The sequence below is a fragment of the Alexandromys fortis genome, unplaced genomic scaffold (genome assembly GCF_014885135.2).
Source record: "Alexandromys fortis isolate MF-2015 unplaced genomic scaffold, M_Fortis_MF-2015_v1.1 scaffold_268, whole genome shotgun sequence".
In the NCBI taxonomy this organism is placed as follows: domain Eukaryota; kingdom Metazoa; phylum Chordata; class Mammalia; order Rodentia; family Cricetidae; genus Alexandromys; species Alexandromys fortis.
The window spans coordinates 596,196-614,551 of record NW_026068141.1 but is presented as its reverse complement, the minus strand read 5'-3'; the positions used below and the strand labels follow the sequence as shown (position 1 = coordinate 614,551).

The window sequence follows — 18,356 nt, the reverse complement described above, 5'->3', positions numbered from 1 at the left end:
CCATGCCTGACCCAAGTGCTGGGATCATGGGTAGGCGTGCACCACCATGCCTGACCCAAGTGCTGGGATCATGGGTAGGCGTGCACCACCATGCCTGACCCAAGTGCTGGGATCATGGGTAGGCGTGCACCACCATGCCTGACCCAAGTGCTGGGATCATGGGTAGGTGTGCACCACCATGCCTGACCCAAGAGCCGGGACCATAGGCTTGCACTTCCATGCCTGACCCGATAAATCCTTTTGGGTCAGTTCTTTTTGCCGTGTACTGAGTGTTGAAGTTTTTCTGTTGATGTGATGTGGCTGCAGCTTGCTTGTTCTCATTGTTACAGATAGGATGTCATTGTGGCACTTGGTGGCAACTTGCCATTTCTGACGGGCCTTGGGGTCCAGCGCGGGCTGTGTCTTGTCCCGATGCTCATCTCTTGGGAGTAGGTTTGAGAGCAGAATGGCTGTCACAGGCCCGTGTTCCTGTGGGTTGAATGGATATCATTAGAAGCATTTAAGTCAGCTGTTAGGAAGAACTTCCGGTTCCTGAAGGTGGTGGTCAGCTGGCTCCTGCCCTCAGAGGAGGAAGCCGTGGCACTTCCTTTTGTGAACAGGAGGAGGAGGAGGCCAGGCCTTGACTCCTTCCTGTCTGGCATTGGTCCCTTCCCATCGTCTAGGGTTCCCAGACTTCCCGGCAGTGTCCCAGCCGCTTGGGGAGGGAAGGAGGTAGGGACCCTGCCTGAGCCAATGTGAGCCTTTTGCAGTGCTGCTGGGAACAGTGGGCTTCTGGAAAAGCTCAGCTATGATGGGCTTACCCAGCATGCATGCAGCCCTGGGCCCCATCCCTTGCATCACTTAGCTGGATGTCGGGGTGCTGCACCCCGGTACTATTGACAGGCAGGCAAGAGGTCAGAAGTTCCATCCTTGGCACACAGTGAATTCGTGGGCTACTTGAAAAGAAGGGGGGAAGAAAGAAAAAGGAAAAAGCACTAGACAGAAATGCCCCTTCTTAAACTGCCTCCAGTAGGGTGGGGAGGGAAAAGTCTCATCCCTTCAGGAGCAGGTGTGGCCTCTGGCCTTTCCAAGTTCATATAATAAAGACTTTGTATGGAGAGTCACGTCATCTTTCTTCCCTCCTTCCTTTTTTCTTTCTCTTTTTTACTTATTTATTTAATTTTCACAGGGTTTCTCTGTGTATCTTTGCTGTCCTGTGTCCTGGAACTCACTCCGTAGACCAGGCTGGCTCAGACTCACAGAGATCCACCTGCCTCTTCCTCCTGAGTGCTGGGATTAAAGGCGTGCATCACCACACCCGGTTCACACTGTTTTTTTAAAGCAGTGTTCCACAAAAGTGTGACTTCCAGAGCCAGGCTGTGGAGGCAAAGCTTTCTCAGCACCACATGTAGGCAATCGCATCAAAGTCCTCGTCTGCTCACCTGCTTCTGCCTTGGGCCATCTCGCACACGTCTCCACTGGCTGTCTCTGGGAGGTATACCGTGAAGTTGTTTGCATCCTGCATGGCTCCCAGTTTTCCCCAGGAGTGGGTGATGTGGAGGGGCGGCGACCTGGTCTCCTATGACTCCTGACCTGATTTGGTCCTCTGGTTTTCCCCTTGATGAGGGAGTCCGAGGATGGCCCAGAGCGTTCTGCCTGGGCATGCAGATCCGGTCAACAGCCCGTTTCCCGGGGCCGAGGAAACAAAGCCTGTGGCTGCTGCCGAGGGCTCTGTCTGCCCCCCTCTTCCTGAAACAGCTGTTTATTGTTTTGACAGGAGCTGGAACACTGTACCTTCCCCTCCTCTGAGCCCTGCCTCCTGCTCAGTAGAACTTTGCTGTTAGCTCTGGAGGGAACACCGCGGACGATGAGGTACGCGCTTGATTAAAAGGATTTGTGTGTGCCAGTCGTGGGTTACCAGGAACTACTGTTAGGCCGCAAAGTGGTCCCACCTGAGGGAAGATCCTTGCTCTCTCCCTAACCTTTCCCTGGTCTCTTTCGTAGCTTTGTTCTCCTTTCCTCTGTGCCTCTGGAAGCAGGGGCTGGCGGAATGCTGGCTCGGGGATTTTGGCTGTAAGTTCCACTTGATTCCGCTTCTCTTGGCAGGGCTCAGTGCTGGCACAGTGCAGCCCGGAGCTCTCTGTGTAGGGGTCCAGTTGACAGTGCAGGGGCAGGGACTGAATTTTGCCTGGGCAGGACACTGGGAGAGCGCCAAGTCTTCTCGAGACTGCACAACACCCCAGCATGTCTCTTGATGTAGAGAATGTTTTGATGAATGATTCCTGGGGCAGCCAGGAAAAATGGTAGCTGGATCCTGCATTTGCATTTCCTGAAGGAGACTGAAGTGGAAGCAGAGAGATACCTCTTAGTACGGGTGTATGGCCTGTGGTGTGCACTGCTTACAGTGTGTACAGTCTGTGGTGTGCACGGCCTGTGGTGTGCGCTGCCTGTGGTGTGCACGGCCTACAGTGTGTATGGTTTGTGGTGTGCACGGCCTGTAGTGTGCACAGCCTGTGGTGTGCACTGCCTATGGTGTGTATGATCTGTGGTGTGCACGGCCTGTGGTGTGCACTGCCTACGGTGTGTACGGTCTGTGGTGTGCATGGCCTGTAGTGTGCACAGCCTGTGGTGTGCACTGCCTATGGTGTGTACGGTCTGTGGTGTGCATGGCCTGTAGTGTGCACAGCCTGTGGTGTGCACTGCTTACAGTGTGTACAGTCTGTGGTATGCACAGCCTGTGGTGTGCACAGCCTGTGGTGTGCACGGCCTGTGGTGTGCACTGCCTACGGTGTGTACGGTCTGTGGTGTGCGCGGCCTGCAGTGTGCACTGCCTGTGGTGTGCACGGCCTGCGGTGTACACTGCCTGTGGTGTGCACAGCTTGTGGTGTGCGCAGCCTGCAGTGTGCGCTGCCTGTGGTGTGCGCGGCCTGCAGTGTGCGCTGCCTGTGGTGTGTGCAGCCTGTGGTGTGTACTGCCTGTTTTGTGTGTGGTGGCAGGGGTGACAGTTGACCATGCACCTGACCCTCATTTTCCTGAATCTGTTTTATTCTGATCCTATTGTCATTAATATTCTGTGTTTGTGTGTGCACGCGTGCTCAACATGTGTGCGTGCATGTGCACTTATATGTTTGGGTACAGAAGCCAGAAGAAGGCATTGGACCCCCTGGAGTTACAGGCAGTTGTGAGCTGTTGATGTGGGTGCTGGGAACCAAGCTGCAGGCCCTCTGTAAGAGCAGGAAGCCTCTTACCCACGGAGCCGGCTCTCCAGCCTGATTCCAATCTTCTTAATGAAAAGCATAACTGGAAACTGGCTTCTATTTTTTTTTCTCCATCAGTTGTATCATGTTTCTCCCCACAGGGAATTTTATAATAAAATGGTTCCCCTTACCCTGACACGTCCCCCTGCCAAGAACAAGACCTAGAGGCAGATACTCTGCCCTTAAAATCCATCGCTTCTGAGTGTGTTCAGTGACGTCATGCCAGCTGCCCCTTCAGTCTAGCTTGGTTTAGCCGGAAAGCCGAGCCATGGTCACCACAGTGACCACTGGCCATTGTTAAGTGTAAAGGCGCCACAAGTGAGGAGTCCCCACACCAGGCACACAAGGAGAGACCTCGCTAGTGGCAGAAGAGTGATCCAGTCAGGCTCCCCAGCTGATCTGAGGAAAAGCTGACCCTAGGTGGTGTTTGAGTTAGTCACTCCATGGTAGCCCTGAGCAGCATAAAGAGACTTGAGCCTGTCTGTGATGGTTGACAGGGCCTTGGAGGCACATTCCCTGGGTGGGACCCAGCCGCGGCACTGTGTGCTGAGTGTATGGGCAGTTGCTTAACCTTTCCGAGCCGTTTTCTCGTCTGCAGAATGGGATTAATCGTAGAGTTACATCACAGGGTTGTTGAGACAGAATTGAAAGACAGCTGGAGAAAGGTTTAGCCCAGCTTGGCCTGGCCTGGCTCAGGAAGAATGCAGGTATTTGTAGTCTGGAAGCTCACTCGATGTGGGGCAGGGCGCTTTAAGAAAAGAATTTAAAGTTGTAGATCACTATCAGGTCGAGAAGTGAGTGTATAGACTATGAGAAGGGATAACGTAGTAGGAAAAAAGGCCAAGGCCTTCAGACACAACATTCAGAAGACAATAATAAAATGGTAGAAAAATTGGAAAAGGGATGAGCTGTGTGGAGTGGCCTGATACACTTGCTATATCTGACTGCAAATTAAAAAATATTTTTATTACTTTTAACGTATGTCCATACATGTGTGTCTGTGTGCACACGAGTCCAGGTGCCCTCAGAGCCAGAGGTGTCGAATCTCTGGAGTTGCAGTGATTGTGACTGGCCTGGTGGATGCTGGGAGCCAAACTGTCTTGAGAGAGCAGTGCACACTCTTTACTGCTGAACCTCTTTCCACCCCACTGCAGATTCCTCTATCTTATCAGTGTCCTGACGCAGATATTCTAGGCCAGTGGTTCTCAACCGTCCTCACGCTGCGACCCTTTAATCCAGTTGCTCATGCTGTGGTGACCCAGCCATAAAATTATTTCACTGCTACTTCATAACTATTTTTGCTACTGTTATGAATTGTAACGTAACTGTCTGTTTTCTGATGGTCTTAGGGACCCCTGGGAAAGGGTCATTTGACCCCTAAAAGGGCAGTGACCCACTGCTGTTCTACTGTCTTTTTCTTTCTCTTTATTCTACATTTATTTAGCATGTTGGTGGTTGGGAGGGCACTTGTCCCATGCATTTGGAGGTCAGAGGACAACTTTCAGGTGTCATTTCTCTTTACCATATGAGACCCTGGGACCTGGGGGTGGAACTCAGTAAAGAAGCAAAAAAAGAAAAAGAGAAATAAAACCGAAAGACAAATTAATTTATTTGGGCTCCATCATAGTTCACGAGTGGTTGTTGTCCACTGCTTAGCACGGGGCAGAATTGCTTTGGGCTCCTTAGATTGTTGGTGGTGATGCCACATCTGGGATGGTCTGGACGGCGCCCTGTTCAGGTGGCTTCAGGCAGATGTGAGCGTGTAGCCCTTTATCCTTGGTACTTAGGGCAGTTGGGCAGCTCGGTTTGGGTGCCGCTTGGGAAGGCACTAGAGCTCTGGCCCTTCGTGACCCCTGGGCAGGGAGGAAGAAGGTGGGTCCTGGATGCTGTACAAGGTTCTGGAGCAGCTCCTGACAGCTGCCAGAGCTAGCCCTGGATTCCTCCAGACTCTAGGGGATTGATTGTTGCTACTCTAGAATCTTCTTGAGTTTTGTTCCTATCTGTGCTCCAACATGAGTAAAGTTCCATCATGAGGGGACCGGAGGCCAAGCTTCCTGAGGCCTGGTAAGTCAGCCTCTGTACTTGAGATACGTAGGTTGTCCAAGGAGTCTGTCATCCAGTCATCCAGTCAGTCTAGGAAGAGCAAATGGACCACGGCAGCAGGGTGAGCTCTTATGCCTAAGGGATATGCCCTGGTACTGGTTTCTTGTCCATGCCTGGAGAAGATCAGTCCAAAGACTTTATCCACTGTGAAACCCTGCCTACCTTGGTCTTTGCACAGGATGGGCCTTGGCCACTTCTGCATGATCTCGGCGCCCTAATGGAGGCACCCATGAGAAGCGGTGGGGATGTCTGACTGCAACCTTGTCCCAGACTGGGAAAAGCAGGGTTTCCCTCAGATTGCAATGGGGTCTTGGGCTCATTCCAGCTGTTCTGTGAGGGCTTGTTATATGGGCCTGAAATTCTTGTCTCTGCATCCATGACTGGAACCTCTCTCCCTCAAGAACATTGTTATGGTTATGGCTGCCATACATGCTGATTGCCTGGCCCAATGAGGCTTGGTACTACCTCTGTCCTTTGCAAAGCCCCAAGGAAGATGTTTGTGTCTCCATATTATACATGAGACAGAGCCTCAGGTTAAGCAACTTCCCCAGGGGATACATCTGGGACCTTGCTGGGCTCAGAGTTTCTACCTAATTTACTCCACTTAATCTACTTTTTACCTGTAGTGCTGAATTAACACTCTTGGTTAACTGAGAGCTTGGGGGAGCCAGAAGATGCTATCTTAGGCCGAGGATTATACAGTGGTGAAGTGTGGAGCTCCATCATGTGTAGAGATAGGAGCAGTGGGGCTGCATCCCCGGCACCCGGCCACCTGCATGGCTAGCTTATGCCCCGAAATAATTACATGGAAACTGTATTCTTTTAAACACTGCCTGACCCATTAGTTCCAGCCTCTTATTGGCTAGCTCTTACATATTGTTCTAACCCATTTCTAATATTCTGTGTAGCCCACGAGGTGGCTTACCAGGGAGGATCTTAACCTGCGTCTGTCTGGAGTGGGAGAACCATGGCGACTTCCTGACTCAGCTTCTTTCTCCCAGCATTCTCTTCTGTTTACTCCACCCACCTATGTTCTAACCAATAAAATGGGCCAAGGCAGTTTCTTTATTATAATTAACCAATGTCCTTCCTCCATCAATCGTGTGTGTGTGTGTGTGTGTGTGTGTGTGTGTGTGTGAGTGTGTGTGTGTGTGCCTGCACAATCAATAGACAATAATATCCTATTTGTTATTCTGTTCTTTGTTTGCCTTTGCAACATTGGTCACTACCAGACACTCTGTAGCCTGTTTAGCCTTTGCCTCCTCCTCTGGGTCTTGTTTATTGATGTGTCTCTGGTTGCTAATCCACTAGGACCCACTAGCCTAGTCCATGGTGGTTGATGGGTCTGGGTGGCTCCCACTGATTTGCTCACCTCACAAACATATTGGTGCACCTACCGAGTACCTTGCAGGGCCTGTGCCGCCCTGGACTCATCATGCCTGGCCTTTCTTTGGGGAAGAAGGGTGGATTCCAGGCCGTGGTGGCAGGCTTGTAGGCAGGAAGACAAATGCTTCCCAGGAGGTTTGGTTTCTTTGGCAAGTGCTTTTTCCCCGCCTGTCCCCTGCTCTCCACAATGGTGATAATGGCTTTTCCAGGGCCCTTCGGCATCCAGCTTCCAGCTGAGGGTCACCGAGATGGAGAAAACAGGCTTGCCCAGCGTCCCCTCCAGAGAGGAACTGTTTGGAAGAAATGTTGTCACTTGGTTGGTGTGACTCTGTGAGGTTTTCTGAGGGGTGGTCATTGGACCATGAGGTAGAGCCAGGAAGGTGGAGGCTTCACAGCATGGCTCTGTCCTGTGAAATGCCACCAGTGTCAGTGTGTGTCCCAGAAGTTGGGGTGCAGGTGCTCATATGAGAACCCACACAGGAGCCAAGTGCTGCAGGGGTGAGTCTGGGAGTGGCCAGAGGATGGAGTTAGATCACAGAGTCAGAGGGTCTCGGAGCTGGCAGCAGAGCCCCACACCTTCACAAGCTGAACCACTGGGCCAGCTCAGATCACCCAGGGGTCTCCTACACCATTCAAACTCATTTCTTTCTTCTTTTTTTTTAAAGTATAACTTTCATTTTTATTTTTCCAGATGGTTTTTTTTCTGCCTATCTGAAGCTGCCTCTTTAAGTAGGCTTTGGTGGAGGCTGTGGGGTAGCACCAGCAGGTCTAAATCATGGTGGCAATGTTTAGTCCTTCCAGCCTAGCTCATGAGATCGATTCCTGACCACCTTGCTTTGAATGGCACAGCTCACACAGTAATACAGTTTGACATAGAATTTGGGAAGCCCATAAACATCAAAGACTCTTGCTTAAGAAATATCCCTGATGTCCCCAGCCTCTATGGAATTACAAATGTTGAACTTCTTAATGGTCTGTCCTTGGCATACACCAGGCACAGTTTGTGTGGTGACCTGGCTGCACATGCCTGTGGCTCTCTGGTTCAATATTCCTTCCTTCCTTCCTTCCTTCTTCTTTCCCTCCCCCCTCCTTCTCCTCCTCTACCTTCTTATCATTATCATCAGCATTATCATGACACTAGTATTACATTATTATTATCTTGGAGCCAAGACCCAAAAGAAGTCAACTCATTTCTTGCACGGCTGGGAGCACAGCCATCCACCCCTCTTCAAAAGTGCAGTTTTCAAAGTTCCAAGGAACAAATGTCGAAGAACTTGTAGGCCACATTGTCGGCCAAATGGCTCGTTTTGGTCCAGAGAGAAATACAAAATGGTTTTAAAAGACTAATTGGCCATCCAGCCGACCCTCCCTTCCCTGGAGACTGGAGTTTCTAGGAGGATTCTGGGAAGTATGTTGTGCCCATTTCTAGCGCTTCACTCTGACTGGCATTTTAGATGGCAAGGCTCTCACCGGCAGGGTGATTAGCCACTGTGGGTGGTTTCAAGCCATCAGTGAAGCCTAAAAAGAAATGTACTCCGAGAGTCACCTCTGATATAAATTCCTGAAATCTAAAAAGGTCACCAGTTGGGTCACCAGCCTCAGCAACTCCCCTAGGGTTCAGAATAGGACGTCTATGACTAGCAAAGATCTGAGGGATTAAAAAAAAAAATGAACTCAAGCACGTTACCTCTGCATATTCTTTATTTTTCCAGCGAGGGGAAAAATAAAGTGAAGGACAATTTCCTTGAGTTTTTTAGATTTTACAGACATAGTTGGAAATTTCCATAGGCAAAGACAATAATATCATATGCATTTTAGGATCACAAAAAGGGGCAGGTAGAACCTGACAAAGCAGCACTCAGGAACAGGTGACAGCTCCCGGGAAAGAGCCAGCATTCAAGGGGAAATACCTGACATTCCAAATATTTAGATAAGGTTACTAAACGTCCCTGAATCCTGGATTCACCCATTCTCCTCATCTAATCTCTTGTGATAACCAGCTTTGGGGATGCCCAGATTTGTTTGCTAGCAGGTGGAGGGCACACTGCCTTCCTGCTCAGTGCCTGCTTTTTATAGAAATTTCTATGTGGTCTCTTAGCAGGGAATTCTGTGGGCCTGACTCTATGTAAATTTGACTGTTAGAACAAAGAGTGAATGTTATCACTCTAAGTAAGGCCTCCTGGTGTGGGGGAATGGAAAGGTCATTCCACTGCCTGTGCAGAAGTCACACTGCTGAGGTGTTCTGGGAATGAATCCCATTTCAAAGAGAAGAATCATGGCTTCACAAAGTTTTTACAGATGTGACAGCGACTGGGATGTTTGTGGTGGGGATTGGGAGATGTGCTGCTCGGGACCGCCTCTGATGCATAGGCAATACTGTCTCTGTGTCATCCCTCTTCTAGCTGGCAGAGGCTTTGTTTTGATCCTTGGTAAGTTGGCACAGCCGAGCCTGGAAGCCAACGCTCACCCTTGTCTCTCAGCAAACACAGGGTATCCTAGAATTTGATTAGAGAAAATTGGAGTTAGTTTCCCTTTAGAGCAGCTCGTCCTCAGGCTGAGCTGGTATATGTAATGTTTGTCCTGTCCCTTTAAGAGACAAGCCTCACCCATTCCCTCCCACATCCAGCCCAAGTCCTTCCCTTTCCGTCTCTCTTCCAATGAGGCAGCTTCTGTCTCTCTACCTTCTCCCCTTCCCCTCTTTTTCCCTTCCATAACCCACCAAATAAATACCCACTTTCTCTGCATGGCGTGCCTATCTGTCTTGGTCTCTCACCCACCATGCAGCTCCCTGCCTGGGATCTGGCTGCCTTCATGACCTGCTATGGACTAGGGACTGCTACCCACTGCCGCCATTCTGGGACCTGCAGCATTTCTGCCACTGTGCCCCTCGGGAAACCTGCAGCTTTTGTTTTCACCATAACGTTGGTGCTGTGACTCACCCCTTGGGGATCCTGCTGCATTTTATTTTTACCATTACAATATAGATGGTGAAACTTTGATTTGCATCCATTTGTATAAGCTGTTTTTATCCCAGAGTTCTCCTTCCTCCAAATATTTTGAGCACTTTCTGAGTATCAGCCCCCATTTTCAGCTCCCTCCCAGCAGCCTCTTCCATGAACATCAGTAATGAAGACTAATATTTTAAAAGAGCTTGTATCCTATTTTATGATTCCCTCCTCCCTTTGTCCTCCCTTTTTCTCTCCCTCCTTCTCCCTCCCCTCTCCTGAGACAGGGTCTCACTATGTAGCCCTGAAACTCACCTGCTTCACCTCCTTAGTTGTTCTCAGATTAAAGGGGTGTGTGTGTGTGTGTGTGTGTGTGTGTGTGTTGCATCACATGTCAGAATGCACAAATGGTAGTCAGAGGAAACCGTGTAGGAGCCTTTCACTCTTTCTATGGTACATTTTGGGTATGAGACTCAGGTTGCAGGCTTTCTCTGGTGATTTACACACAGCTGTCATCTTTTTTTGTTTGTTTTGTTTTTCAAGACAGTGTTTCTCAGAAGCTATAGAATCTGTCCTGGAACTCACTCTGTAGACTAGGCTGGCCTTGAACTCATAGAATCTACCTGCCTCTGCCTCCTGAGTTCTGGGGTTAAAGGTGTGCACCACCATCAACAGGCCTGTCACTATTTTTATCCCCATTGTCAAAACAAGGAAACCAGCTTAATTTGATCTAATCAAGATCCTTAGTCCCTAATCTGAAACTCTGGGCCCAGATAGGTTGAATTTAGACTTTGAGGCACATGGATCGCTTAGCCTCCATACAGTTCCCATGCAGTTCCCATGTAGCTGAATGGGACACATTAATGTTTATCCATAGAAATATTCAAATGGGATAGGGATTATAGAATAGAATGTCAGTTGGGGCTGTGTAACTGGAGGTTTCTTTCCCACCCGCCAGTTCCTTGATAAACACTCTGAGGCTTAATATTAATTACAAACTGCTTGGCCTATTAGCTCAGGCTTATTATTGCCTAGCTCTTAAAATTTAAATTAACCCAGTTTTATTAATCTATGTTTTGCCACATGGTCATGGTATCACCACACATCTTGCTTCTCCAGAGGCTGCTAGTATCTCTCTGACTCCGCCTTCCTTTTCCCTGTGTCTCTGCTTGGATTTCCCACTGGTTCTATTCTGCCTGGCCATTGGCCATATCAGCTTCTTTATTAACCAATGATAATAAAACATATTCACAGCATACAGAAGGGCATCCCACATCAGGGCTGAGCCGCCCCTTGAGTTACATAAGGATGTTTGGCTTTCCAAGGTGTTCATAGAGATGTGGATGAAGGCTGAAAAACTGTAATTTCTTGTGTGAAGTTAGGACTCAAATCCTCCTCTAATGCCACAGCCTCAGATCTGTGTGACCTTCAACCCAGGACTTCTCTGGCTCTCAGTCTAGTGGGGCATCCTTCAGTGTGATGAGGTCTATTTCTTATTGTAGGTGGGCTTGGCTCAGAGAACTAAGGCTTGGGAAACTCAGCAGTCACTCAGGTCACTACCTCACACACAGAATGAGGAGCTAGTGAAGAAGAAGCAAAGCTTCCTGGGAGTAGAAAGGCAGCCCTCTGAAAAGAAAGGGAGGAGACCGGAAGATGAGTGACCTTGCCTGGTGTTTTTATGCCCAGTCTGCTAGGCTCTAGCCTGTAGTAAACTAGGGAGTCCGTGAACAGGTGGACAGGCTTCTCACTGGTTCAGAATGGGTGTGGGGCTCTCTGGTTGGGTGGGAGATAAGGTAGGGGAAGCAGGCTTAGGATGTGAGAGTGAGGACTGGGGATCAGCCAGCATCACAGTAAGGGTTGGGGACCAGCTGTGTCCTGGTCACTCCATGGCCCTGGGCTAAACTTAGAGAGAATTAACTGTGTCCCCCAGAAGCTGGGCTCTCAGTGCGCTGGAGGAGGGCTTCCGAGCTCAGTTTGGCTAATGTACAGCGTTTGGATCTAGTCTGCGCTCTCTTCTGGAATTAATCTGGAAGCCTTCTGCTGGTTTACAGATGTTTCTGCTGAGATGATCCCACAGTTTATGTCTCTGTTGAGCTCATTAAGAACCAGCTCTGCGAAAGGCCTTATTCCTGACTACCTCCCTAAAAGGAAGAGGAAAATGAGATGGCTCAGCAGGTGAAGAAGGTGCTTGCTGCCAAACCTGAGGACCTGGGTTCAGTCCCTGGAACTCTTGTCTTAGGGTTTCTATTGCTGTGGTAAGCACTGTGGTCTAAAACAACAGGAAGGAAAGGGTTTATTCTACCCTACAACTCTCAGGTCAACTCCATCACAGAGGGAAGTCAGGGCAGGGGCTCACAGCAGGAACCAGGAGGCAGGAGCTGATGCAAAGACCATGGAGGAGTGCTGCTCCAGTTTGGTCTCCATGGCTTGCTCAGCCTGCCTTCTTACAGGTTTCTCAGCTAACCCTTCTTCTTGCGGTGATACTGAGAGCTGGAAGTGGGATCTCCAGGAATAGCTGGCAGGGCAGAGTGAGCAGTTAAGATCTGCTCGGTTCTTTTGGCAGGCCTGGTCTCTATGTTTATGGTACTTCTGGGTGATAAGGACAGGTCTTACTGCCTTGTGGGGTGCATGGACCAGATGGAGGAGGCCTGGCTCCGGAATGGCTGGCTCACTGTGGGTCAAAGGCTCATTCTGTCTGAGCTCTTGGAATCTCAGAGAGCCGGCAAGTCTCTAGGAAAGATCTCTCCCTACACGGAAGAGTGTAGTAAGGTATCAACGTGTTATATCAAAACTTCCCACTGTAGGAACAGCAACATGCAGATCATGATCCAGTTGCCCACTCTCTGTGGCCATTAGACGTGTCTGACTCTCCCCACTAATGTTGGGGTTCCGGTATCCTCTCCCCACCCCTCAGCACATGAACACAGATCCGGTTCTTCCTCCCAAACTCCCTGTGGACCTCTGAGAGCTCTGTCCACCCCTGCTCACTCTCTGTTCTAAAGCTCTCTCAGGCTAGCCCATTAGGCTGTTGTTCCACAGGGGCACCCTTATCTTCGTATCCAGCACTCACCTTTCATGTCCCTTCTGCTTGCCTTTCCTGATCACCCCACACTGAAGGACTTCCCAGCCTTCCTGCCAAGCAACCCTTCCCCTCTCTTTCACAATTTTCCTCCTGTAGTTCCAGTTGTTTGCTTGCTTGTGGGTGTGTGGTGGAGTGAACTGGGGAGGGGTGGAAAGCCTAGGTTATAAAGAGGCATTAGCTGTGTCCTCAGTACTCCAGGAACTACAGAGTTGGGGAATGGGAACCCCCCCCCCGCCCCGCCCCAGAACCAGAGGTGCTCCAAATCTGAGGTAGCTGGAGTTCTGTGGAACTCTAACAGCTACTTCCTCACTTGCTAACACCAGGCTGTGGCTCCGGCTCTGGCTTCGCCCAGCTCTGGCTCCGCCTCCGCCTCCAGCATCCTTCCCAGAGCATGCAGTCTCGTTAACTACATCCGCTTTATTTGTGCACTCGAGCAGGGACACACCTCTGATCTCTAGTGCATTGCACACAAATGTATCCTGTTAGAAATGATGTGGGCAGAGGCCTTTTGTTATTTTTATTATTTAAAATATTTTATGTGTATGAGTGTTTTGCCTGTGTGTATATGTGTACACCACCCATTTATCTGGTACCCATGGAGGCCAGAAGAGGGAGGGCATCAGATTCTCTGGAACCGGAGTTACCGATGGCTGGGAATGGAAACCAGCAAGTGTTCTTAACCGCTGAGCTGTTTCTCCAGCCCAAGAAGCCATCTCTCACTCCAGATTTAATTTATTTAATCTATTTTCCCTCTTTCTTTCCGCTCCCCCCACAGGAGAAAATAATGAATATCAAGGGAAAAGTGGTCCTGTCGATGCTGGTTGTCTCGACTGTGTTCGTCGTGTTTTGGGAATACGTCAGCAGGTAATTATGAAGCCGGCTCGTGCGATGGGGATGGCAAGGCTGTTGTACTCGGTGTGACGGGTGCCAGCAGGGTGACCAAGCAGGGTGAACACGAGGACTCCACCCTTCCTGGAGTCCCCAGCCCTGGATGGTCGTTAAAACCACAGACCATCCAGGTAACGTCTGCCAAAGTAGTTATCTCTGTTCTTGCCGTGTTCCTAATACCTTGCATTTCTGTAGGCTAAACCCAGAGAAAAGGCACAGTAAGCCCAAAACAGCCTCGAGTAATTTGTATAAGCTTATATAAAGCATTTTAAGCCAGTCTGGGGTGTATGCATGGAATCCTTGTAATTGGGAGGCAGAGACAAGAGGATTGTATGAGTTTGAGGCCAAGACTGTCTATATAGTGACTTCCAGGTCAGCCACAGCTTTACAAGGAGACCCTGACTCAAAAATATAAAGGGGCAGGAAAGGTGGCTCAGCAGTTAAGAGCACTGGCTGCTCCTTTAGAGGACCCGGGTTTAATTTCCAGCACTCACATGGTGGCTCACAAACACCTGTAACTTCAGTTCCAGGGGATCCTGAGTTGTTTTCTGGCCTCCGTGGGTGCCAGATACACAAGTGATGCACACCTGTACATACAGGCAAAACACTCACATACATAAAATTTAAAAATAATTACAAATAAAGGAAAAAAGAGAAATAGATAAAAATTCAGATAGGAATTCCACAAGAAACTAGCCCTAAGTTCTGCAGTCCTAAAGTATCTGTGAAGTTTAAAGGATCTGTCCAAGTGGTTGGCTTTGGTGCAAAAAACCCATACTACATTTTACTAGTGATTCATTTGTGCCTGGGTGAAGCACTCTCTCCCTTCCTTCCCTTGGCTTTGGAAAGCAGGATGAAGCAAATGTCTCTCAGTCATCTAACTCATCTGTCAATTAAAATCTATTGTGCCGCCTCTGCCCCTGGAAGCTCCCGTGTCAGGGGCCTCAGGGAGACCCAGCTTCATAGCAAAGCCCCAGCAGGTGCCTAAGAAAGGCACTAGCTGAGCTCCATTCAGCTTCAATGAGTGCATTAATTGTACAGCTAACTGTAGGACCTGTCTTGAGATGACCATCTTCACAGTGGGGATGTTTTAACTGTAGGACCTGTATTGAGATGACCATCTTTATAGTGGGAATGTTTTAACTGTAGAACCTGTCTTGAGATGACCATCTTTACAGTGTGGATATTTTAACTGTAGGACCTGTCTTGAGATGACCATCTTCACAGTGGGGATGTTTTAACTGTAGGACCTGTCTTGAGATGACCATCTTCACAGTGGGGATGTTTTAACTGTAGGACCTGTCTTGAGATGACCATCTTCACAGTGGGGATGTTTTAACTGTAGGACCTGTCTTGAGATGACCATCTTCACAGTGGGGATGTTTTAACTGTAGGAGCTGTCTTGAGATGACCATCTTCACAGTGGGGATGTTTTAGTGGCCTCGGAGTTCTGGTGCTTTGGGTTAACATCTGATTTACCTCTTTCAGAATTTTGGATTTCTAAGTTGGATGAGCCAGCAGACCTCCCCTGGCTACAGAAAAGCAACTATGTCCTTAGGTACAGGCCTAGGAGGGGTAGCCTCCAGTCAGAATGCAAAAGATACAGGTTCAAAGGGGTGACAGATATGTAACCACTTCTAGGATGTTCTGCTGTTTCATTCTGAGTAGCTAAGTTTGAGAAAAGGCGGGACAAGCTAGCATGTGACCCACTTAAAAGGTCTGGAGAGTGGGTCCTTTGAATTGAGGAAGTTAGTTAAGAAAGGGATGATTCACTTGTTGGGTGTGACCCTTAGGCTCTCGGGGGCAGAAGAGCATCCTGGCTGGATCATAAAACCAGACTGCCTGTTGTGTCCCAGACTTCCCTCTACTGCGTGTGTGTGTGTGTGTGTGTGTGTGTGTGTGTGTGTGAGTGTGTGTGTGTGTGCCTGTGTGTGTGTGAGTGTGTGTGAGCCTGTGTGTGTGTGTGTATGTGTGTGAGTGAGTGTATGTGCCTGTGTGTGTGTGAGTGTGTGTGTATGTGTGTGTGTGTGACCTTGGGACAGCTACACAGCTATTCTGTTCTTCAGTACCTGACCTGTAAAAATGGGGATAACATCCCAGGGGATTGGGTCATGCTTGCAGTCCCCACACCTGACTGGCCGAGGCAGGTGCATCACTGTGAGTTGGAACCAACCTGGGTTACATAGTAAGGTTGAGGTCCGCCTGCACTACAGAGACTCAGTGCCCAAGTGAAGTTTTCTTGGTTTGAAAACAGCTAGTGACCATCTCCCTTGGCCCATACTTTACGGAGAACAGCAATTTATAATTGTTTTTTTTCCTCATTAAAAAAAAAAAAAACGCTAAATCCATCATGAGGTCCCACCTTTATTTAAATGCCTATCTAAACCTAGTTATTTCTCAGAGGTCCAGTGTCATCATTCTGGGGACAGGGCTTCAACAGACACAGTTAGGGTGGCCACAGGCATTCACTGCACAGTAGCAGTATTTGCACCAATGGGCAAAACAAGGCATCAAGATTGTGGCGGGTAGATATGGTGACTCCAGCTGCTGAAGTTGTCCAAGAGAACAAGTGCCCCCCTGGGGCTGGAATGCTTGTTTGGATAGCCAGCAAGCTCTGAAACGGAGTTTGATTAGATGGCTTTGAGTTGTCTACTTATAACTGTGCCTCTGTGTTATGAATGGCTCATAGAATGAAGACATGATGGCTAGAGAGAGGGCTCAGGGGTTAAGAGCGCTTGTTGCTCTTCCAGAGTTTAGTTCTCCGCACCCTCATTGGGCAGCTCACAGTTCCAGGGGCTTTGGCATCCTCTTCTAGACTTAGAGGCACTGCACAATGTGTGTGTTTGTCTCTCTCTCCCTTAGAGGCACTGCACACATCTCTCTCTCTCTCTCTCTCTCTCTCTCTCTCTCTCTCTCTCTCTCTCTCTTTCACACACACACACACACACACACGTGCGCACACACACACGAACAATGAAGGCTCAAGAGCACATATGGGCATGGCGTCTCAGGAGAGCTATGTTGTGCTACCAGGAACCTGTTCTGAGCATGACAGTAGAGGAGGTTCTGGCTGCTTTTCAGGGCAGTTGTTTGATATTGACATTGTAGATACTTTGTTTCTGACTCATGAACTCACTTGACTTTCTGCAGGAGTTCTGAGAGGAAGCAGGTGTCTGCCACTGTCCAAACTGGCCATGCAGTGTACTGTAGAGAGGCATGTGGCTCTATGCTCGAAGGGATTTAAATATAGCTAAGCAACCGCACCCAGCAACTAGTAAATAAATCATTGAAAAATAATGTTGCCTACAGGGCCAGTCAGGACTCAAGTGAGATCCTATCTCAAAAATTAATACTAGAGGCTAGAGAGATGATTCAGGGTTATTCAGATGGCCCAGGTTTGTTTCCCATTTCAGGGGATCTGACACTTTCAGATGGTTCATAGTTATTCAGATGACCCAGGTTTGATTCCCATTTTAGGGGATCTGACACCTTCTGGCCTCCATGGGCACCAGGAACAGGAATGATGCACAGATGTGAATGCAGGCGAAATACTAAAACATTTTTAACAATGGAGAGAGAGGAGAGAGAGAATATCAACAGGGATGCATTTGATTTGAAGCTGTTTGAAAATACAGCACTATATTTTTGAGCTGGAACAATGACAAAGAAGATGACGAAGGTGGCTGGCAGTTACTGAGCATGTGCCTAGCTCCAGGCTGTGTCCAACACCTGCTCTTAGGATAACCGTAAAGTGCGAGTGACTCTGGGTGTCAGTTCAGTGTGGTTATCCATGAAGGATTCTGGGAGAGGACAGAAGGAGTTAGAAGGAAGGCTGTTAAAGAGGTGTAACGTGACTGGCTGGGGACCTTTAACTACAAAATAATAGTGCCCGGAATGCCAGGCGGGGTTCTGAGTCTTGGATCGTCTCCCCTTCTCCTCCTGCCTCCCCTCCATCTCCCCATTCTCCTACCCCTTCTCTTCATTCTCGGCTTCCCTTCTCGTGTTTCCTCCTCCTCATGTCTCCCTCTTTCTCCTCATTGTCTCCCTCTGTTCATTGGTTGTCTCCTCCCCCTGTTGATTGTCTCCTCCCCCTCCTTGCCTTCCTATGGCAAGATGTGGAGTTAGTTACTCCCCAGGCTCAGATATGGGGGTTCTGTACTTCTTTGCAGGATGACCTTGAGAAGGCTCCCTCCGGGGCAGAGGAATGGCTGCAGTGGTGAGAGGACTCCCTGAGCCGCTGATGTAAACTGCCTGGAAGAGTACCTGGCTGAGTTCATCGGGGCCCCGCATCTATACTCTGGCTTAGGAGCCAGGAACTTTAAGGCTTGGTCCTAGAGTGCAGGTCTAGGGAGAAGCTGGAGGGGTTAGAGGGCAGGAGGGCTGCGGGGGAGGGTAAGAGGGCAGGAAGGCAGGTGGAGGGTAAGAGGGCAGGAAGGTAGGTCTTGCTCCCTGGAGCACAGGGAGGAGGAGGGGAGAAGAGATGAAGGCCAAAGAGATCCTGGTAGAATCTACCGAATGAGCAAAGTCAGGCATAGGACTTGGGCACAGTGTCTCTGCACAGAACTGAATGGTTCCGTATGGCACCAAGTCCTGTCACTTTTTTTTTCTTTTCTTGAGACAGGTTCTCAATATGTAGTCTTGACTGGTCACTGCTGTGCAGACCAGGGAGGCTTCCAACCTGTGGCCTCTGCCGCCCAAGGCTCGAATGACAGGCCT

At 49.2% G+C, this 18,356-nt stretch overlaps 1 protein-coding gene across 5 annotated transcripts in view; it reads left to right on the top strand.

The window, feature by feature from the left end:
* Ggta1 (glycoprotein alpha-galactosyltransferase 1 (inactive)) overlaps positions 1-18,356 on the top strand; it is an 81,522-nt gene that overhangs the window by 45,129 nt on the left and 18,037 nt on the right. For 2 of the 5 annotated variants that reach the window (XM_050126750.1, XM_050126751.1), the window contains exons 2-3: positions 1,757-1,851; positions 13,528-13,616. In XM_050126750.1, the coding sequence (XP_049982707.1) occupies positions 13,537-13,616 (80 nt within the window). In that variant the 5' untranslated portion in view covers positions 1,757-1,851; positions 13,528-13,536. Of the gene's footprint in view, positions 1-1,756; positions 1,852-2,030; positions 2,053-13,527; positions 13,617-18,356 lie in introns of those variants that run through there. The other 3 variants (XM_050126752.1, XM_050126749.1, XM_050126753.1) reach the window with 2 other exon arrangements.